The sequence below is a fragment of the Pezoporus flaviventris genome, unplaced genomic scaffold, assembly GCF_033815535.1.
Source record: "Pezoporus flaviventris isolate CSIRO_AGI_PZ_B2104156 unplaced genomic scaffold, CSIRO_AGI_Pfla_v1 ptg000037l, whole genome shotgun sequence".
Taxonomy (NCBI): domain Eukaryota; kingdom Metazoa; phylum Chordata; class Aves; order Psittaciformes; family Psittacidae; genus Pezoporus; species Pezoporus flaviventris.
The window spans coordinates 3,914,054-3,936,580 of NW_026892585.1; the positions used below are offsets into that span (position 1 = coordinate 3,914,054).

The window sequence follows — 22,527 nt, forward strand, 5'->3', positions numbered from 1 at the left end:
CAGTTTTGAAGAACCTTCCCACGAAACCACTTCTTTCTGTTAAGTGGTGAACTGCTTTGTTACAATAGTGGGTACAACTACAGGAAAAGCAGAGAGAAGGGGATGGAAAAAGTGGAATACAGCAGGCATGTAAAGTTGCAAGCTGCCAGGACAGAAACTCCTGGCCAACAACTGGGTGCAACTGCTAAGAGCATATCCTTAGTGCAACACAACAGCAAAAAGGAGCCAGTGCAGCGTGTCATAGGCCAAAAGAACAAGAATACAAACTACTGGGCACAGTACAAAGAACAAAGCAAGCTCCCTGAGAGCTGGAGGATGAAGCTGCTGAGCAAACATGCCTACCCCTAGAGTGCCGTTAAACAGAGCCATTGAGCGAAGTAATGCTCTACAAACACTTGAACACTACAAACTGCAAGGAGGAGGAAGACTACAGTGGGTTGCAACTGTGACAAAGGCATTTCTTCACAGAAAACCTAAAATAAAGCTGTGGAAAATATCTTAAATGCTTGTAGCAGCCCAAAGGATTCTGCCCTGCCTACAGTGAGCAAGTGAAATCGCCTGTGTGGTGGATATATAACAGCAGATGTAAGATACAGCCCTAAGCTGGCAGGGAAACAAGAATCCCATACTGGTTTGGGTTGGAAAGGATCTTAAAGCTCATCCAGTTCCAACTTCTGCCATGGGCAGGGACACCTCACACCAGACCAGGTTGCTCCAAGCCCCATCCAACCTGACCTTGAACACTGCCAGGGATGGGACAACCACAGCTTCTCTGGGCACCCTGTGCCAGTGCCTCAGCACCCTCACAGGGAAGAGCTGCAAGGGACTGGCAAGTACTGCACAACAGAAGGTTTTGAAGCCCTGATCCCACAAACACAGACTCATTTTAATATTAATTAACACAGAGTTCCATGAACACTGAAATAATCTTTACTGAAAGGCATGGATGCTCCATGTCTCCATAAAATCAGGACCTCACAGAGCTGAGAAATACAAGCCAACTGCTCTGGAGCACCTCAAAGGCTGGGGTTCTTCCTGGGAAATTATGCTGTTGTAGTAAGTCCAGACTGTTAAACCTCAAGTAAATCGCCACTGCAGAGGTGGCACAGGTAGGTACCATCTGCTTACTTTCAATTCAAATACATGAGAGTGTTGTGCTGACCTTTAATTTATAACCTGCTTCTTGATTCCTGAGCGTGCCATACTCAGATGGGATTGCACTGTGCATATCCCCAAAGGAAATCATTCACCCTTAGGAACACCAAGCATGGTTTTTATTCTAGGGCACTGAGACAAATTGCAGCATCAGTGAATGAACCGAGAGCTTCAAAACGATCAGGACTAAATGAAACGCACAGCTCAGGTGGAGCAACACAATTCTGCAACGCTATTAAAAGACATAAAGCAGCATTAGGGAAAAAGCACATTGAGAAACCATTATCCTTGGAAATAAAGGAGGAGAGTCAAAAATAAGTTGCTGCTGTTTCCCTCTGAAAGAGGATTTTAGCCCCCTCATTCAGACTAACTACAGAGGCCTATGCAAAAGACACTTTGTTCCATTCATGGCAGGTAACTGTTGGGAGATTATGACCACTGAATCAACATCCTCAGGGGACACAAACCTCTGGCAGAGAAATAAGACTTGTCATAAAACTATGAGAAGGTATTAATTATGCTTATCATCACTGAGCCAGTTGCCATTTAAAAGCCACACTTTTAAAGCTGTGACCATAACTGTACACCCCCTTTCTTACACATACACTACCTGCTACAGGAGTATTACAGGGGTGAGGAGAAGGAGGAAGCTTCCAGAACACTTGCTCTGACTCATCTCATTTATTGCCCATTGCAACAAACATCCCTTCACGTGCACTTACTCAACATTCTTTTATTGTCAGTGCATGACTCCAGCCATTGCTTGCAGATCAGGGCTTAAAACCGAACCTGTTCTCATCATGAATCTATGGCTTGCTCTGTTAATGCTGTGTACTCACCATTATCAATAAGCATGGAATTCATTCCCACTCCTTCTCCCTAGAAGATGGGGTAGCAGGTCTGCTAGTCCGGTAAGCACATGCAACAGACAAACTCGGTGTGCACTTTAGGATGCCAGGTAATTCGTGCCACATCACATTAACACCCATGGGTGTATAACACCCATGAAAATCCAGACCCTTGGAGGCAACGGTATAATGTCATATCTTACGTGCTCAGAACACACCCGCATGGAAAGAAACTACAGGATTTGTTCTTTCTTAAATCAAACAAGAACTTACTTGTGCAACCTTAATATTCTTTGAACATTTTAGGATGGGCATGTCCCTCACCATAGGGAAAAAATTAATAGCTTCAGCATGCAAAACTATTTAACTCCAAATTTACAAAACAGGGTTTTTTGCCTTACTTGGAAAGCAAACAACAGTGGATACAAATCTTCAATGAGTCCTTCCACCCAGGAGTACATCTAGAATCTCTTATGGAGACCATTCAACCATACAACACCCCTTACTTTATCCTAAAGCTCAAGTATCAAAATTGATAAACACAAACCACTTATTTTCATCTGCTCCTTCCCCAAAAGTCCTCTCATCATCTTTTCTCTGCCCTTGCAGCGTTCCATTTCTCTACATCACATCCTCATCTCTTCAAACTGCACTTCTTCCCCCTAGGAGAGGCATCAGGCAATTTTAAGTGGCCTTACCTTTCCCACTTCCCACCACGCCTCACAGGGCTGGTGCAAGACTCCCCCAAACTACTCACATCTATCATCAGTACCGTTCTGTTGGCAAACAGAACTAGTGTGTTAGAACGATTCACCATGAACTGCTACAGTAAATACTGGTACAAAAGAAAAGGTCCTCAGAGGCATCTTTCTTAATAAGCAAATAAAGTTTTATTAAATCCCAACATTTAAAGCATTTGTTATACCACAATTTACATATTTTCAAATCCACTCTATACTGATTATTTAATGTAATAAATATAACTTCCACAGAGTGATGATACTGTTCTATTCTGGTATTATTCTTACAGTGATTAACTTCCTCCCAACCCTTCAACTGGCCTTTTCAGGAAGAAATATATATTCATTTAAGTTCTCCAAATCAAATATATTCCACACACACCAACAAAAACATCATTACAAACAAAAAAAACAGCACAGCAATTTTCTTCCCATCTGGAATACTGAACATAGGTCTGCACGGTGAAAAGTCAAATGGGGAAAAGTATGGAGAAAGCCTTGAAGGATAATTAGGGATTGCTGTCAGATTTCACAAGAGGTTAATTCCTCTTGCTATCAAAACCAAAGTTGATCTAGAATCCTTTCCACCCATGCTTAAAAAAGAAAAAGGCATATCAGGAAAAGGCTTTGAAGTGTTTTGGCACAGAAAGAAACCATTGGAAGTGATAACCATCAAGGCTTCAGAGGGAGAGACTTAAAAATAACATAGAACTACTAAATTCCACTGGGAGTACTCAATAGATTCGTGAAATGATAATGTGACCACTCCTAAAAGGATGTGCATTGGTCCTGAAAGGATACATGGAGATCTTCTAAGAGAGGCATGGACAAAGTAACAAAGAAGCCACCTATGCACCCCTGTGATGGAAGGCCCACTTCAGCTAGGTTTTTGCACACAGTGGGACAGAGTGAAGAGAGAAGTAACAAGGATAGGGAGGAAAAAGAGAAAAACAATACTAGCAACTCACTGGGAAACTAATACTACCTAAAACCAGTCCCACAAAAGCATCCTGATGAGAAAACTTGCTTAAAAATGTATTCCATCTAATAAATATGGAATTAGTTAAGCTTAACCCTCAGCCTAACAAGTGAAAACCTATCCTCCTGGACCACTGGCCTAGAGTGAATCCTCTGCACTACTAAGCCCAGAATACTGCTTTTAACTGAAGGCATGGTGATAAGAGAGGATTACAGGCTATCAAGATTCTCTCTACATAAAGACTGTTTGACATTACACTACTGATGGGAAAGAACCTCAGCTGGATCCCACATGGGTAGTATTAAATACATGTGGAAACTTCAGGATAATTAAGCAGATACTATTGCACAAGCATAAAGAAGTTCATAAAGTTTTAAGTGCTGGGGAGCAATAATTATCTAGTCCAGAAAGCAGGGAGCCTGGCTGATAACGTGCTCAGTTTTCCATGACTCCTCCAAGTCTTCTACCAACCTTCCAGCACATGACACATTTGCCCTATTTCTCAACATTCCTGTAGTAAAAATGAAAGCTTTTGAAGAGAGGCAGAGGATACAAAACCAGCTTAGCAGCTAGAAACTCTGCTAGGGCAGGGGTGTCTGAAGGCAGTGGACGAAGTGAAACTGAAATGTCGCAGACAGAAAAGCTCAACTTCACTGTGGCACTGCTCAAATACACCCACATTCCTCCTGCAAAAGGACAACAGGAGCAGAAGAACAAACCAGCAGTGTGTCTGGTTCAGGATCACAAGGAAAGCAGGAAAAGATTGAACACCACCTGGTCATGCCATCCTCAGTCTCCTGTGTAAGAACCGATCTCTTTCGCCACATGCTGCATGGGTCTTCCTGAGAGGAACCCAGGTACTGCTGGGCAGAAGGGCAAAGCAAGGGACATCCTGCAGCTACAGACTTCAGAGGCAGGATTCCCAGACTTGCACTGTTCATGGTTTTCATACAGCAACACCAGGGTTGAAGGGCAGAAGAGAGGAAGATGTGCAGAAGTCAACTGCTTCATCATCCTGGATGACACACACACATGAATTTACATCCTGGCTTTCTTATATGAAAAGAGAGATAAAAAAGCAAGAATTGCATGGAATTATATGCCCAGAATTATATGGATTTGTGTTAAGCCCTTCTAGGAAACACAGACAGAAAATCTCCATCCCTCATTTTTCTGTAGCAGTTGTTCTGCTATGTGCCTATCAGACAACCAGGACATTGACAGATAAACACTGCTAAGGAGAAGTCAACTGCTGCAGAGTTCAGTATTCTCAAATAGGGCACCATTTACTTGAAATATTAAAACCTCGAGCAAAATTCAAGCATTAACCCGTTTGCATTGTTTTCAAATAGCATCTTCTTACTCTTGTTAAGAGAAAAATCACAGAAGATCAATTGAGCATCAACAAAAAACGTGCAGAATGAAAAGAGACTATTTCAGCTTTGGATTTCTGCTTTACATAGGAGGTCCTGTATGCACAGACAGCAAGAGAAGTTTGGTGATTCCAAGTTTTCTCTCTTATTTGCTTTTATGAGAGCTATTTTCAGCAAGTAATGATCCGATGCCCAGTTATTCTGGGGGAAATGCCTGCAGAAACACAGCTGCTTCACCCTTTGGTATCAGTCTCCCCAAAAATTGGATTTCAAGGACTGATGCATGGCAACTTACAGTACTGATAACACAGACTGGAAGCCCTAGTGCGTGCTGCAGACAGCTAAGAAAATACCCTAGCAAAAGGCTTCTTGAGTTTACAGACTTTGTGGATACTCTTCAATTCCTTCTGCAAAACATGCACAAATGATTTCGCTGCAAGAGATGAGGACTTCACCTGCCTCAGGCTGGAGAAGGCAGCTCCTGATGGATAACCAACAGTGGAACACGAAGCAGCTGCACGACACAGATATTGCTGAACATGCACAGGACACATTGTCTCTGTCACATCAGTGCTATCTTTAAATGCAGAACCTCAATAGTAATAATAAACACAAAGAATTAATTTCCTCAGCATTTTAAAATGCCCCCATTTGTTTTGTAGGCCCAAGATACATTTGGTGTTTTCTGCTCACACTGAACAGAACCTGCTGAAGTCCACCCCAACGTATCTTCTGCAGCTTCCCTGAAACAGGGTGGGCTTCCAGAGTGAAAGAGCCAAGATACTGACCAAAAAGCATGGTCCAAGTCTGTCAAATGGAAAACTCCTCAAGGAGAACGGAGAATTATCTCTGTTATTTCAGCTCTGCTGCCCAGCCTCATGGGTATTCCAAAGTACATCGTCCCCGGGCTGACATACACAAAGGTGTTCTGCCCAACTTTATACAAGCCAACAAAGAACGGATTCAGCAAATAAGCTCCAGCATTTAGTGGGAAAATTTGCCCTCCATGAGTATGGCCAGAGAGAATTAAGTTGATGTCTGGTCTCTCCCGAAGGGCCCACTTGGCAGCAACAGGCTGATGAGCTAACAGCACTATCGCATGCTCACTGCTACAGCCTTCCAGGGCTTGCTTTAAATCCATGCCATGTCCCGAGTAGTGCAAGGCATCTGCTTCAATATCATCAACACCAGCCAGACAGAACCAGTCCTCGGTGCTCTGTGGGGAAACAATCTTCACATTCTCATTATGCAGCGGCCGAATGTTGAATGATTTTAACAGCTCAAACCAGTTGCTAACATCTGAGGTGTAGTACTCATGGTTTCCTGTGACAAAGTAAGTCCCCAGAGGGGAGGCAAGTTCTCCAAGAGGTTCAACAGCAGGTCGGAGGATCTCTGCCTCAGAGTCAGTCAGGTCCCCAACAATCACAGTGATATCTGGTTTTAAAGCCTTAACCATCCTCACAATCATAGCAAGCTTGGTCTTCCCAACTGTAGGCCCCAGATGGATATCTGAAAGCAACACCACTTTCAGGTTATTCATGGCTGAGGACAGCTTGTGAACTGGAACTTCCACCGAATTCACAGCAGGAGGCTGGGAGGCATTTAAAAGCCCCACAACAGTCAGCACAACAGTCAGCAGCACTGCCAAGACTGGTTTCATCGCTGGTCTGTTCTTGTGGCCAGTGCCTGCCTTAGCCCCTTTCCCAGCCAACAGCTTGTAAGCCTGCTCTACAGAGCCTAGAGTGAAAAGGAAGAACATCAGAATGATATAGGCCCCCAGGCAAGTGTAGGCAGCTAAAGAAAAGAAATAGGGCTCTTCTGCAACAAGAAACAGCATCGTGAAGAAGCTTGAGTGTGCCAGAGCCAGAAACATGAACACAGCTATTTTCCAGGGCATGAAACAGAACGAGCTGGCAAACGAAGCCCTGGAGAACGTGGTAACTACACTTCTCCACACGTGAAGAGATCCTATCAACATAAGTGCATTAGCAAACAGTGCCATCTGCAGCCTCAGGAGCCAGCGCCGCATCCTGAGGTCGAGCTTTTCTGACAGGTAACTCCGCGACAGCATCATGGAGAGGAAAACCACTCCTGCAGCCACTGCAGCCTTTGCTTCAAGGGATGCTTGCTTGAAGGACATCATCTTGGCTTCCCAACCGGTCCCTTTTGTTCTGCAGGAGTCTCCAGTAGGCAATAATGTGGTTATGAAGGGATGCCTTGGGTCAACGAAGCCTGCAACCAGGAACCAGCATCAGCCCATTTAAAACAGCACAGACATTCCCTTTTCCCAGCCTGCAATGAAGGACTGTTACTCTGTACATGCTACAAGAGACTGGGTCATGCAGAATCACTATCATAGAGACAGAGAGGAGACTTCCTGGTGTGGAATAAATCAGGCAACTGAAAACACTGGATTCTGGCAGTCCCCTTTCAAGCTCTCTGCTTGCCTCCCTCAATTACTCCTTCCACCCCCCTTTTACTTTTTAATACACTCTTTCCTCATTAAGACTTCCTTATAGTAGATGGCAGCAGATCACAACAGTGATGCAACAAGTCTGGGAACAATCATGACACTGTTTGTAAGCCTCACACATGTTCTGGGACTAAGATGCTCTGCTGTTAACTTCACACACACAATTTTCTGCTTTGCCCAAGCAGCCAGCTCCATCTCAAAAGCAGGTCTCACCCCACATCATCCTCACTGAATGCAAGGCATTCTACTAACACCTGCTGCAGCAGCAGTGAAATCCCCACTGGAACAGCATCAGATGCAATTGTGGGACCAGAAAATCTAGGAGATGCATCATCCACAGGTATCTTTGCCTCCAGCTGTAAATAACACCTCCCCAAAGCCCTCAGAATCAGTAGGGCCAGCGAAACCACACTGCGCTTGGCTACTCACCTCCTGCTCACTTCCACTACATGTACAACTCCTAAGGCTCAACAGCTACTCACACATATCCTGGTCTAACAGATGCAACTATGATGAAAAGGGACTAAAACATCACACACTGCTCCTGCAGAAGTAAAGGGAGCACTAAGTGTAACACATCACTGATTCAGACTGAAAGTAAGCAAGCAAGCACCAGTTAGGTTTGAATCCCACCGTAATTCCCTGTTTGCCCTGTATTTTGCACAGAGTTCATAGGGCTTCTGCTAAAGTTTGCACATTTCTGGTTAAAATAAACCTACTGGTCTTTCATAATACACAGTAGAGAGAAGGCTGAGATGACAAAGTGCCTTATTTAAAGCCATGCAGCAGCATACACACACTTTCAAAACCCTTCCTCTCTCTCAGCCCACACTTGACTAGAGAAAGAGAAAGCAATCTTAACAGCCAGAAATACCTCAGAACTAGGGCACAAAAGCAGCCTTGTGGTGCCCTGCAGCAAGCTTGAGCCCCTTAGTCTACAAATCCAGTTTGCCTGGTTGCTTACCTGCAGCACATACTTCCCCACGCTCATTTCAAAGCGCATCAGCACCTCTGTGATGACAGGACCCTGCTGTATTTTGAGAACTAGACCAAGTTTTAACGAGCACCCTTCCCTCAGTGCTTGCTCAGGGAGCCGTGGGTCGATAGTGAACCATCAGCCCTCGCAGCTGGTACAAAACTACTCTATTTTACACACATGCCTCTGCAGCAAATGAGCGGAGCCAGGAAGATCAGAGCATAAGAAATGCCTTACTGGTTTGAGCCCACAGCTCCTCGACACACCAGGCCACATTCTGTCTGGACAACAGCAATAAGAAATGCTGTTTAAGGGAACAGCCTGACCCCGGCCACTGTCTGTGGCTGCTCTCCTCACGCTCCAGCTGACAAGAGCTCCTGCATCAGGGATGTTGGAAGGCAAATCCTTGCCTGGGCCTTTTTGGATTGTTTTGTTGATTAACCCAATGTATTTTAATTTGGCTAATCCTCATTTGGGACCTGTTAAACCCTGCCTGCTTCTACAACCTCCCACTGCAGCAAATCCTTGGAACGGTTTGGCTTGGAAGGGACCTTCAAAGCTCATCCAGTCCAAACCCCTGCAATGAGCAGGGACATCTTCAACCAGATCAGGGTGCCCAGAACCACATCCAGCCTGGCCCGGGATGTCCCCAGGGATGGGGCATCCACCGCCTCTCTGGGCAACCCGTGCCTTACCCAGCTGCAGCGCCTGCTACGGGAACATCAACGCCGGGCTTCAAGCTCCAGCCACAAGGCTCCCATAGCCGATACAGCGACACAGGACGTGCCCGGGCACCTACTGCACACACCGCAGCAGCAGAGCGGCTGCGGACCCTGGGCAGCTCCGGCCAGGCTCCTCTCCCTGCACACACCACACCAGAGCAAGCTTCCCCTGCGATGCGCTCCCCAACTCCGGTATCCCCCCCCCGCCCGCCCGCCGCGGTGCAAAGGCCGCACCGCCCGCCCCTCCTCAGCGCCGGCAGCGAGGTCCCGGCGCGGCCCAGGCCTCACGGGACAAGGCCCGGGTTATCACCACCCGCAACCACCGGAGCTGGTTAACGCGAAACGGACCGAATTCATCACTCCCACCCGCGGGCAGACATGCCCGCCCCGCAACCCCCGCGGAGCCCAGGGCCGCCCCGAACCCCCGGAGGAAGCGGCAAGGGACTCACCGCGGCGCGGAGGATGGCCGCCAGCCCGGCCAAGGGGAGCAGCAGCCGCAGCATGGCGGCCGGCGGTGGGCAGACTGGAACCGGCCGCTCCTCAGCCAAGCGCCCCGGGACGAGGCGGTGTCGGCGGAGGGGAACGACTGCTCCGCCAGGCCCCGCTCCGCTCCGCCCCGACGAGGCCCGCTCCGCCCCGCTCCGCTCCCAGATGGCCCTGCCCCGGTTGTCAGCCATGGAGCAAAGCCCAGATCCAGGAGCTTTCAAGGCTGAAATTGTGTGATTTATAGCTCTGTAGGACCACGCTTTTGATTTGCAAAGCGTTTGCAGGTGTCTCGGGTGGGAATGATGTTCTGCAGGGGCATCTTGGCCCTGCTTGAAGGTGAGAGGGAGCAGTTCCTGCTTGTCAGGAGTAACCCAGGTGCTTTGCTTTTACCTCGCCTTGGGGAAACGAGGAGCAGCTGAGCGGACCTGCCATGGGCAGGCTCGTCTCGAGTTCTGAGCTATAGAAAGTTCCCAGATAATGGGATTTGCTTGTGTGTGAGAGGCACCGACCTCACCGAGCACAAACATGCTCCTCGTAGAGGTACATGGAGTCTTAGGTGATGTGGGTTTAGTGCGAGGTGTCCCTGCCCGTGGCAGGGGGTTGGAACTGGGTGATCTTGAGGTCCTTTCCAACCCAAACCAGTCTGGGATCCTATGGCATTGGATCACAGCCACACACATTGCAGCTGAGGGGCTGCTGAGCCTGTTTGGACAGAGAAGGGTGAATGTCCTCCGTTTACCCTGGTAGAGGAAAACAAGTATGTTAAGAGATAGATCTACTGCAATCACAGAGGAGTTTTCACTGTGAGGAAAGGAAACCTCTTGGTCAGCCTCAGCAGAGGGTGTAACCCCCAGTTCTGTTCCATTTCTGCAGAATCTGATGGTTTTTAAGCTCAGCACATGGAGCTGCGTATGCCCCTGCCATTAGCACACACACTGAATGAGGAGCTTAAAAGTCAACCCCAAATTGGGCTCAAAAGTGAGTATGTGGAAGGTAAATGAAGACACAGAAGAGATGCTGGTAGTTGTCATTTTCCCACTTAAAGCAAACCAAAAAGAAGTGTTACACTTGCAAGTTCTCTTGGTGAGCAAAGAGAGATGCTTAGTTTTGTAATGACATGAGCTGGAGGGAAGTGACAGCTTGTTTCACGATCCAGGCTGGTATTGCAAGAACTGAGCCCATTGTCTCTGCTTTGGTTTGAAATGAATTACCTGGGGACAGCCCTGAGCAAGGATGCAAATAGGGAACCAATTTGGCAAGAGGATTTGTAAGGTTCACCCTGTTCTCCTCCTTTTGTTCCCACCAATGGGGTAAAAATGATGGTGGCATCAACTGCGGTCACTGAATAAGTGGGACGTGGCAGAAAAAGCACAAACAGGATGAGCAGCTGCCCATGTTCTGCTCTGGAGACTCTTAAGACAGTGGAAGTGTCTGTGTGCCGTGGGTAGCTTAAGTTACATTTATTACTTTGCTTCTAGGGATAATTAAGCTAAGCCTAATTAAAGTCACTGAAATACAGAATGTGAAGGCTCAGATTCATGAAGGAGAGGCCAAAAGACATGAAGATCCTTTGCACAAGAGGCTTTACCCATGGGCATGCCTTTACCATACTGCAGTTAATGCAGCTTTCCCAACGAGGAATGACTGCATTACACTGAGGGCCAAACTAGCTGGAATTAGGGGTATTTCCATGGATCCACTGGCAGGCAGCCATGTGCCATGCACTGTACAGAGGTACTGGCACATACAAGCCTACACCCGCTGCAGGAGGAGTTTCAGCATGACAACTGGTTATTGAGGGTACAGAGACACCTTAGCGGCGATTTTGCAGTTTAGCACCAGAGCTTCTTCCCCTTGGAAGGGGATGCCATGCTGCTGATGCTGGAGCGTGGTGCCCAGTCACAGCTGAGCTCATCCAAAACCAAGCCCACATCATTGTTTTCTCCATAACTGGAACGGAGCCTGAACTGTGATTTGGAAACTTTCTTGGAGTGTGAGTGGTATGATCATAGAATCCCAGGCTGGTCTCGGTTGGAAAGGATCTTAAAGCTCATCCAGTTCCACCCCCCTGCCACGGGCAGGGACACCTCACACCAGACCAGGCTGCTCCAAGCTCCGTCCAACCTGGCCTTGAACACTGCCAGGGATGGGGCAGCCACAGCTTCTCTGGGCACCCTGTGCCAGCGCCTCAGCACCTTCACAGCGAAGAACTTCTGCTTTAGATCTAACCTGAACTTCCCCTGTTTTAGTTTGAATCCATCATCCCTTATCCTATCGCTACAGTCCCTGATGAAGAGTCCCTCTCCAGCATCCTTGTAGCCCCCTTCAGACACTGGAAGCTGCTCTGAGGTCTCCACGCAGCTTCTCCAGGCTGAACAGCCCTGATGTTCTCTGCCTGTCTCCACACAGGAGGTGCTCCAGCCCCTGAGCATCCTCGTGGCCTCCTCTGGACTTGCTCCAACAGCTCCATGTCCTTCTTATGTTGGGGACACCAGAGCTGCACACAGTGCTGCAAGTGGGGTCTCAGGAGAGCAGAGCAGAGGGGCAGGATCACCTCCCTTGACCTGCTGTGCACACTGAAGCTGCTCATGTTCAGTTTCTCATCAACCAACACCCCCAAGTCTTTGTCCTCAGGCTGCTCTGAATCTCTTCTCTGCCCAATCTGTAGCTGTGCCTGAAAAATGAGCAGAAAAATGATGGTTGTGAGAGGTCTTCCCTTTGCTATTGAAAAGAGAACATTGTGTTTGAGCCACCTAAACCATGCAGAGAAAACAGCCTGTAACAGGTCTTATTGGGCTGGGGTCCGGGGAGGGAGCACACACCCACCTCAGCCCACATAAACCTCAAAGTGATGTGACTGCTGGCTGTGATGATGAAAACAGCTAAATAATTAGAACCCAGCCGTCAGTTTCTGTGGCGTTGGTTTGTCTCCCAGCCAGAAGCATTTCAAAAGGTTGAGGTTTTACATTAAAAGAAGACAGCACAAAGTCACAGCTGTACTTCAGAGCTGTTTCAGATCAGTTGTTTTCCCTGCGTCTTTCCTCTCCAGGTCACGGAGCCTCCTTCAAGACTGAGTGAAGCTCTGGGTGAAGATGGCTGCTGCAAGTGTAGTGAGTATACAGCTACAATGCTGTGTTATCTCCTTTTTACTTTCCCCTCTCTTTGCCCCCATCAGTTTTCTGCCTCTCTTGAGCCACTGATGGTGTCCCACAAAAAGCCTCTTACCTCTTTCAAAGGGGGGGATTTTGCCTTTTGTTCTGTATTTGAAGCTGCTGAGCCAACAGTGATTTGAATAGTCTGACAGAGATCTCCCCACCTGCCATTTTAATAGCTGAAGTGGGCAGGAGGTGGTGAACTGCTCCTTCATAAAGACTTTGTTACTCAACGGGTCATTTTTATACATCTCTGCCATGCCACACACTTCAAGCAGTCTGAAACGTGCTGTGTTTCACCGGCAGCCTTTGCTCTTTCCCATCTGAAATGGAACATATTGGGGATCTTCAACTGCACTTGGTGGAGAGAGGCAAATTTGTGCTTTACTGAGATACCTCTCAATACAAATTTGCCTCATGTCTCACTGCAGGTCACCCACCCTGGCAAGACCAACCTGGAATACTATAGGAACGACAGCACAGAGCTGTCCCTGTATGGAATCCCAGTGAACAACAGGGACTTTATGTGTGACATGAGGCAGGTCAGGCAGTTTGCTCGAGCCTTCCTGCCTGTGTTCTTCTGGCTCATCTTCTCTGTGGGCACTGTGGGAAATGCCTTGGTCCTGCTCGTGTATTGCAAACACTGCTTCAGGAGGAGCTTGATGGATCAGTACCTGCTTCACTTGGCCAGTGCAGACCTCCTCCTCCTCTTCACCCTCCCCTTCTGGGCCAAGGCTGCCTCCGATGGCTGGATCTTCAAGAACCTCATGTGCAAAGTTGTCAACAGTATGTATAAGATCAACTTCTGCAGCTGCAGCTTATTTCTAACCTGCATCAGCTTGGGCAGGTACATCACTATTGTCCAGGTGACGAAAGCTAACGCCTCTAAGCGAAGGCAGCTCCTGCGCAGCAAAGTGATGCGCTGGGCTGTCTGGCTGACATCCGTGAGCCTGTGCATCCCAGAAATCATGTACAGCCAAAGCATGCAGGTGGGTGACACAACAGTTTGCAAAATCACATATCCACCAACCATCAGCATGAATTTCAGAGTTACTGTCCTAGCCTTGAAAGTCACATTTGGATTCTTCCTCCCGCTCCTTGTCATGATTATTTGTTACACCCTTATCATCAACACCCTCCTGCAAGCCAAAAGATCCCACAAGCAGAAGTCACTGAAGATCATCACCATGATCATCACCGCTTTCCTCCTCTCCCAGTTCCCGTACAACATTGTTTTGCTGGTCAAAGCCATCAGCACCTGTGCCAGGGCGACAGAGAGCTGTGATGCTGCCGGGCGGCTGGACATCACGCTGCAGGTCACCCAGAGCATCGCCTTCCTCCACAGCTGCCTCAACCCCTTTCTCTACACCTTTGCTGGTGAGCGGTTCAGGACAGCCCTGGGCAGGGCAATGCTGAGTGGTGGCTTCTGCTGGGGCAGGGGCCAAGACCAGTGCTCCTCTGCCTGCAACAGCCATGAGCACAGCTCACACTGGTCCTTTGCCGTGCTGGGGAAGCGGCGGGTGAGGAGCTCCTTCACTCTCAAGCGCACGCTTAATCATAGAGTCATAGAATCAGCCAGGCTGGAAAACACCTTTAAGATCATCAAGTCCAACCACTGACCTCCTCCATTATGGCCCCTCCGTGCCAAGTCTTCTTGTAAGTTAGTGTTTGTCTCTGCCCTGCTCCAGAGGAGCACCAGACTCCTTGGAAACTCTATATCCCAAAGACTCTCCTAGAGGAGTGGGGAGGGCTGGGAGCTGCTTGCATGCCCCATCCTTGCTGCATGGGATCCAGCTGGGGCTCGCTGGCTTGAAAGGAAGGGAAACCTTCAGCACAGGGCAGCTAAATGGAGCCATAGTCGTAAGCAGAACTGATAGAGAACAAAAGCTGTCTCTGAGGCAGTTGTCCCATCTGCAGCTCAGACCACAGCCTGACAGAACAAGCCTTGCAGGGAGGTGGTAAACCAGCTACAGCAGCAACGGAGGCAGAGGAAGCAGCAGGAGGGGGAATCAGCCTTCATTTGCTGTCTACCCAGTTTCCTATGGGGAGCCTGCCTGCTCCTACACCAGCTCCTCTCCCCTCTAATGGAGGGCAGCCTTTAGCTCCTCGGTTTACTGCACTAGAAAGTGCTGCTCTCTGTGGCTGTGCCTGTGCAGGTGATTCTTCTTGCAAAGAAAGGGCAATAGTTTGTGTTTATCAAGTGGCTGATGCAGAAGTAGTTCTATACTTTAGCTGTGTGATGTCAGGTGAAATTGGGTACAATTTATTTGCTACAGTTCCTTATTTTGATACTGGAAACAAATCACACCTCACAATAAAAATTCAAGATCATCAGGGACACTAAGTTATATTTGCCATGTGGGGGATAGCCATAGTAAACCAGAAAGCAAACCCAAGCCTGTGGGTCAACAAAGTGCAGGCTATTCACTAGTATCTTTGCTAATGGTGAGAAAAACACATTTAGCCTGGGGCCAGTAAGACAGAGATTAAGTATTAATGAAATCTAGATTGAAACTCCAGGTTGGTGAAGGCAGGGGCTCCCCAAAGCAGTGTGCTCTAATGCACCCCACAACTTCTATGGGGCTTTTGGTGTGCCAGGGTCGGTGCCCATGGCCATCCCCTACCTGTCCTGCATCTCCCAGTCTTCAACTGCAAGTTACAGTGCCCAGAGGCTTTGTTTTAAGCAGCCACATTGAAATTGTTTTGCTTCCTGGTCATTGTTTCTTGCATTATTGGTCACTATTTCTTGGTCATTATTATTTCTTGCAGGTAGAAGGTGTTTTCATTGTGCATTGATCACTAAAGCAGGTTGATGAACACAAGTTTCTGCACCGTTTGGTGCTGCTTTTCCAGCTGACAGATGGGGTTCTAGTTTCGTATGTGTTAAGATTTTGTGAGCTTTTGTACCTTTTCCTTAGGGAAAAAGCAATGGTGAAGATGGATGTGAGTTTTTACTACATCTGTAAGAAGGATGTGGGGGGGAGGAGGAGGTTGCAATTTGCATTAAGCTCAAATGCAAACGGAAGCTGAAATTCTGTCAAATAAAGGCACTGCCAGGTATGCTGAGAGGATGAACTGGTTGTTGCTTCCCCCATGCCCTTCCCAGGCTGGAATCCTGTTTCCAGTGACAGGACTTGCCCTTCCCAGACCAGGCAAAAGGAAACCTTTGCTAACAGGGTTTACTTCACCCTTGGGATGCGAGACCTCAGCCAAGCACCCCAGAGCAGGTTTTGGCTCCCGAGGCGAGGGGTAGGTGCAGTTTCAGGAAGGAGGGCAGGTTTCCAAGGCCAGGGGAGGAAGGAAAATGCTTCCCTGTGGCAGCTGAGCCCCACCACCCCTTCCAGGGGTGAGCATGAGGATGCTCCTACACAGAGGGTCCTCCCAGCCCCAGAAGAGCCCTTGAGTCATGCAAAAGAACAGGCACCAAATTGCTGCTGACCTGTGGTCCTGCTCTGCAGTCTCGAGGCTCATCACCCCTGCACAGCCTCTCCCCAGCCCCAGGAGCCTGCATTCTGGGGCCTTCTCAGAGCAGGTAAAAGCATCTTTGCTCTACAAACCACGGTGGGAAACCACCGTGCTTGGTCTGTGAGTGAAACTGCTGAGGGTGGTGACACGGCCCTGAACTTTCAGCACTCGGGGTGTCAGGTTGTGACAGGGTCATGCACATCCCACTCTGAGTCAGGGCTCCAGCACCCCCAGGACAGGTTTTCTCTCCTGGGGTCTGTCCTACCAGGGCTGCCTGTGGTCTTGGGGCTGCTAAATCCCCCTGCCCTTAGGTTTTAGCTGGATTTATCCCAGCAAAATCCACCTTTGCCTCCCAAGGGTGTCCCCAGCCTTCAGCTGATGCTCTCTCCCTGAAGGGGAGGTTTCCCCAAGGGTGAGGGGTATTGTGGCCTCTCACATGTCCCATGGGACACTGTGCCTTACCCACAGCTCCAGCAGGATGGCCACCTAAGCAGCTGATGGAACACTGGAGAAGTCTGGGCTCTTCCACAGCTCCCTTCCCCTCTCTTTAAGGACATTCTCACCCAGATGTTCCTAGTTTTGGGCTGCAGCCTCCTCTGCTGTCCATTTTCTGAAGGAGAAGATAAAAAAGCTTGGCTTTTCTATGCCTTAAGCATTGCATCATCACCCTGAGAGCCTTCACTTTAACTCCTCATCCCCATAGAATCATAGACTCATAGACTGGTTTGGGTTGGAAAGGACCTTATGGTCATCCAGTTCCAAACCCCTGACATGGGCAGTGGCACCTCACACGAAACCAGGTTGCTCCAAGCCTCGTCCAACCTGGCCTTGAACACTGCCAGGGATGAGACAGCCACAGCTTCTCTGGGCACCCTGTGCCAGCGCCTCAGCACCCTCACAGGGGAGAACTTTGCCGGTGGCTCTTAGCCAGCAGCACACAGTGATATTTCCTCTATCTTGGGGTCCAGCTCACGCAGCACTGATTTATGGGTCTATTGTTGCTCTGTTTTGCTGTACAGATGTGGCCCTTCTCCACCAGCATCACAAACTGGTTCCTATTTTCCTTCTCTTGTGAGAATTCTTTCTTGCTCAGAAGCAGAATCATACAATCACCTGATGGATCCTCCAGGCAGAGCTTTCCCTACAAGACAAGAAAAGGGACACACGTTCTCAGTGATAGAGAGTTTTATTTAATTCCTGAGGTTAAAAAAGGAGGAAAAAAGCATCAAGAAACATCCCAGTACACAACCGTCTACATCTCTGTAACTGTACAGACGCTGGGACACGTAAATCCCTCTTTCCCCTATCTGAAGCATGAAGTTTGATGTGAAAAGGGTTTGCAATTCTTTGGCAGTTAAGACCAAAAGATGCTTCTGAACAAGTTACAATCTCAGTGACTGAGCACAGCTAAAACTATAGTGCAATTTCCATTTTCAGTAAGGAGCAAAGACAGGCTTTTGTAGCTTTGCTGTCTTGTAACGCGGTGCACTCTGGTGCAATACACCTCTGGTTTGTCATAAAGCAACATGGAGTAACGCTGAGTAAAGGAACACTGTCATTTCTTAAAGCAACTGCATTCTTTCCTTCACATAAACCTCTGCATAACAACAAATACTACCCACCATTGCTCCAGCACCCAGGAAAAACCTCAATTGCTTCTGCTGACCTCTTTGTCACATGAATGTGACATCCCCTTCAACTCATTTCATCATCAGTTTTAAAAGGGCTTGACTGTTTGCTCTGCACATCCCCTGAGGTGGAAAAGGTTCCTTCTTCCAACTGACAGGATGAGATTCCTGTTCTTGAATAGTTGCTTGGAGCAGTTGCACTCCAGCCCACTTGTGGTACGTTACCAGCCAGTGTATTTAATCTTTTTTCTCCCTCTTAAATACTCTTCTTGGTTAAAAGCAAACTTTTCATCTTTAAAGTACAGGTTCTGGCTCCTTCTCTTAGTGTCCGCTTTCAGAGAGCAGTAAAGCCCCATAAAACTACTCTCATGGGGCAGGAAAACCTGAAGAAAAGGTACCATAACAACACAAATGCTAACTAAAACCAATCCAGTGTTTTTATTCCCCTCCTCACTGCTTCAGCCAGCCTCAGGACTGATTACATGGAAGGCTTGCAGGGAAACACCTGCCTTACTAGATGGAGGCAACTACTTGAAGAGCTAATAACCTTTAAAATACTTAATAATACTTAAAATATACTTAAAACCATTAAAAATACTCGCCAGAGGATGAAAAATGTTAAGAACTGGGATGCAGAGAGGAAATCAAGAGGCAAATCTGTCAAAGAACTTTGAATGAAGACATTTCAAATACTTCTGAGCAGAGATGTATGTCCTATTTTGGCTTAAGATACTTGACAGTGTCCCTTTACCTTACATTTGGCATTTTAAGAAAGGTATCCTAGTAAGATTAGTATTCTAGCTAAACCAACAGCAAAATGCTTTTAAAAAAACACACCTGAAAGCTTAAAGGAAAACTTGAGGAGCAGCTCAGTGAAGCTGCAGAGAATATGGTACACATTTTTAAGCAATAAATAATCTTTTCTTGTCTGATTAAATATAAAACATAGCTTCAACACTGAAATTTGCCATAACTCACCAACCGATCCGTGTGCCTGTTATTGCCTGTTTATTGCCCACTTCAGTCTCTTGTCCATCTCACTGCCATGCACACAGCCAGGTCAGGGTTTAACTGCATTGCAGCCTGTGCCCTCAGGAGGGGAGTAAACCAGTTTGCACCTTCCACTGGTGCCTGGTGGAGGCTGGGAGCACGCCACCAATTCTGGGAAGAGGCATCTGAAGGGAAGGCTATTGATGAGCTGGATGAAGCAGACACCTAAATCTAGGTGCTCCATGAAACGGAGCCATCCTTTCACTGTTTTTTCCAACATCACTGGATTTATGCATTGTTACCAACTGGAATGAATGATCAGCAACCTTCAGCTTCACCTGCAGTATTCTTTCCTTTCCTATAATCAGAATTTCCCTCTACCTTGGCTGCTGCTATGTAAATAGAATCACAGAATCGACTTGGTTGGAAAAGACCTTTAGGATCATCAAGTCCAACCACTGAATCTCCAACACTTACCCTGTGAACCCCACCTTTTAAACAACCAGCCTTTTGGTGTAGGAGATCCCTACAGGTAATGGATCAGACCTGCAACACAAAACACCAGCTGGACTCTCCTGGCTACCTTCCCTAGTCGAGCTGATCCCTCCAAATCCCTTCCCTTGCTTTTGCACTTACAAGATTTGCCCCTTTCCCCTCCCCTAAATCATATGCTTCAGCTTGTGCTGTTCTTTCCCCTCATGGTTTATTTGCTGTCTCCCACCATGACCCCTTGTATACCAGCCACCAAGAGTCTACAGGGCTCCTGGCAGGCTGTGTTGGCCTTCTATTAAATGCTGTGCTAAAACCTTCCAGGTTTGAGGTTTCCCCGGGAGAACAACATCATGAGAAATCAAACACACCTAAAATGATGAGGAGGGCTGATCAGGAGAAAGAGCTTTTCTTCTTTCTCCTGTCAAATGTTTTGCCTTTCCATTAGAAGACAGGATTTTTAAAGAGAAAAACCCCTCATTTTAGATATCTTGACAAAAAGTTGAAATTCTATATAGACAGCAGATGGTTTGCATGGAAATGTTGCATAAATGAGAACCCAGCCTGCCCTAAAGGGCAGGACTGAGAGCCAGCTTTATCCCCAAATCTGAGACAAACTTAGCAGCTGGCTAGGGCAAGTGCAAGGGGTAGGAAGGGACAGAATACACCAGCACTGGGTGAAGAGCCCATGGGGCTGGATATGCATTTGGGTTTGGATGGATGTTTTGAGACTGATTCAGACATTATTGCTACGTTCCATGTGTTCCAGAGAGAGAGAGAGACACTGCTGACCCCCTCAGAAACTGTGCTTCCCTGTGAATGCTGATGACTAAGGTGCTAAAGCAGGAAAAGGGAATGCTCCCTTTCCTAATACCACAGTGAGCAGTGCTTCATTCTACAAATGACACTCCTGATTCTGCTGCTGGTACTCACCATAAGCACTGGTTTCAGTGCACCAGCTTACAGACGCTGGTGAGAAAAAGTGAAAGGAGTTGCTGCTTCCTGTTGTGTTGTTTTGTAACTGGCATTCAGTACCACAGCATTTTTAAAAGCCAGGTAAGACTTCCCAAATCTTATCCTAAAATGTAAGAATCCCCTATGTTTGCTGTTTATAAAACCTGGAAAAGATAAAATCTTCCAGTTGGATTACTCTATATGCCTGTGAAGATGGAAGCATTGCATACTTGCTGTTCTGACTGCAGGAGCAGCAGAGCAGAACATAAGTGGTTGTATTTACTCCTCAGTGAAGAGGTCAACAAAAATACACTTCTTTTTTTCTTAAATTTCCTTTTGACGGAGATTTTTGGAAGGAATCAAAATTTCACTTTGCATTAACACTCCCCCACACTTATTTTTCTCTGCACTGAAACTGATTCTCGACCTGTTACATCAAAGAACATGGCTTTTCAGCAATCTGTACACAGTACAGAACCATTAGTGTTCCTAAAAAGACTTCCATTTTTAGTGTATACACATTCTCTAAGTGCATTATAACTATTGCATAGTTTCAAAGTCTTCAAATACAGTGGTAATCATAATGCTTCTGTGTACATAAATAAGATCATTTCTTAAAAAATTAATTTAAAATAACACAGTATAAGTCAAGGCTATGGAAGATCACTTCCATCATAGATGACAGGTCGCTCGACAGCCAAGTGATAGAACACTCTCTTTGAGATAAACCTGTCAAGGGAAAAAAGAGAGAAAGATAATCACATTAGCTGAAGACAATTAGACAGGAAGCCTGGATTGCAGGCTTTCAGCTCATACTCAGTCAAAACACTGACTGTTGTTAACAAAAGAATGCCTGTGCAACAGCTGCCAGGGCTGTTGTTAATATAAGATGACAATCCTGACTAAACTGTCTTGGAAATAGTCACAAGTGACTGGCTTACTTCTGTTTACCTTCCCAGATGTTGAGACAGAAAGGTGGAATTCTGGTGAGGTGAAGTTTAAAACCAAAACAAGAACAAGAACCAAAACTCAGGCTGAAGATATTCTGGCAGGCTGGGACCAATTCCTTATCCTTACTTCTGAATGGCAGAATACTGGTACACCTGATCATAGAATCATAGAATGGTTTGGGTTGGAAGGGACCTTCAAAGCTCATCCAGTTCCAACCCCCTGCAATGAGCAGGGAGATCTCCAACCAGATCAGGTTGCCCAGAATCACATCCAGCCTGGCCTAGGATGTCTCCAGGGATGGTTCATCCACCGCCTCTCTGCGCAGCCTGTGCCAGGTTTTTACCACTCTTATTGTAAGGAGTTTCTTCCTCACATCCAGCCTGCCCTTGCTTTGAGTTACAGCAGTGATCTCACAAAGAGATCTTCTCAGACCATGACCATGATGGACAGAGTACCCCTCATGACCATGGTCAGTTCCACAGTCTGTAAAACTAACTTTTCCAGCCAGCTAGGACCTACCTAGAGAATGTGTTGTCAAATATCAGCGTGTAGATTCCAGAGTTTCTGACTTTCACCTGTCCTCTGATAGTTTCCTTATGAGAGTTGCAGCGGGTCATAGGAATAAGGACCTGGAATTCAATACAAATCAAAATGAAACTTGCCATTTGCCCTATAAATTGACATTTGCCTTCATATTCAGACTTGAGCTATCTTGAAGCTCTCACAGTCCTTCTGTGCCTGCAAGACTACTTATTTTCACTGATTAGCATTAAAAATTCACCCAAACTAACACCTCACATTGAGACATCTGCTTTCCTTTAATAACCTCTTTACAGCATTAAACCATGGCTATAAATCTCTGCTTTAGAGACAGAGTCAAACCCGCATCTTTTTAATGTTAATCTAAGTAAGTTTACTAACATCAGCAATGATCCATTAAATATATCCAAGAGCATGATTTAGCTAAGTATGTCTGGTAATACCTGGTTTTATACTCCCAGCATTATAAAATAAGCTTTCTCAGCAAATCTGAATTGTTTATCTAAGCTGACAGCAAAAGTATGTGTTACCATCTATCTTGCTGTAAAACTCTACCAGAGACAGTTGTCAGAACAGCAAGTGACACAGATCAAAGACAAGCCTATA

General features: G+C 46.9%; 4 protein-coding genes and 1 long non-coding RNA gene across 12 annotated transcripts in view; 2 read left to right on the plus strand and 3 right to left on the minus strand.

Annotated features, from left to right (window-relative positions):
• GLB1 (galactosidase beta 1) overlaps positions 1-9,831 on the minus strand; it is a 41,227-nt gene extending 31,396 nt beyond the window's left edge. Inside the window, exon 1 of the mRNA XM_061464522.1 lies at positions 9,716-9,831. Coding sequence (XP_061320506.1) covers positions 9,716-9,769 — 54 coding nt within the window. The 5' untranslated portion in view covers positions 9,770-9,831. The remainder of the gene's footprint in view (positions 1-9,715) is intronic.
• Positions 1-22,527, plus strand: part of LOC133274927 (uncharacterized) — a 133,373-nt gene that overhangs the window by 11,451 nt on the left and 99,395 nt on the right. The window lies entirely within an intron of this gene.
• Positions 5,454-9,840, minus strand: TMPPE (transmembrane protein with metallophosphoesterase domain). Of its 2 annotated transcripts, none has more exons than XM_061464523.1 (2): positions 9,716-9,840; positions 5,454-7,327 (listed from the first exon to the last, which is right to left on the minus strand). In XM_061464523.1, exon 2 carries the CDS (start codon positions 7,236-7,238, stop codon positions 5,922-5,924), a length of 1,317 nt encoding a protein of 438 aa, XP_061320507.1. In that variant the 5' UTR covers positions 7,239-7,327; positions 9,716-9,840; the 3' UTR covers positions 5,454-5,921. The 2 variants fall into 2 exon arrangements, with proteins under 2 accessions (XP_061320507.1, XP_061320508.1); XM_061464524.1 differs by lacking the exon at positions 9,716-9,840 and adding an exon at positions 7,998-9,084.
• Positions 10,535-14,611, plus strand: LOC133274911 (C-C chemokine receptor type 9-like). 2 transcript variants are annotated; one of them, XM_061464504.1, is made up of 3 exons: positions 10,535-10,772; positions 12,802-12,862; positions 13,336-14,611. In XM_061464504.1, exons 2-3 carry the CDS (start codon positions 12,845-12,847, stop codon positions 14,521-14,523), a joined length of 1,206 nt encoding a protein of 401 aa, XP_061320488.1. In that variant the 5' UTR covers positions 10,535-10,772; positions 12,802-12,844; the 3' UTR covers positions 14,524-14,611. The 2 variants fall into 2 exon arrangements, with proteins under 2 accessions (XP_061320488.1, XP_061320487.1); XM_061464503.1 differs by lacking the exon at positions 10,535-10,772 and having other exon boundaries at positions 12,743-12,862.
• FYCO1 (FYVE and coiled-coil domain autophagy adaptor 1) overlaps positions 20,744-22,527 on the minus strand; it is a 38,837-nt gene continuing 37,053 nt past the window's right edge. For all 6 annotated transcript variants that reach the window (XM_061464507.1, XM_061464508.1, XM_061464509.1 and 3 more), the window contains 2 exons: positions 21,901-22,010; positions 20,744-21,159 (listed from right to left, as the gene is read on the minus strand). In XM_061464507.1, coding sequence (XP_061320491.1) covers positions 21,084-21,159; positions 21,901-22,010 — 186 coding nt within the window. In that variant the 3' untranslated portion in view covers positions 20,744-21,083. The remainder of the gene's footprint in view (positions 21,160-21,900; positions 22,011-22,527) is intronic.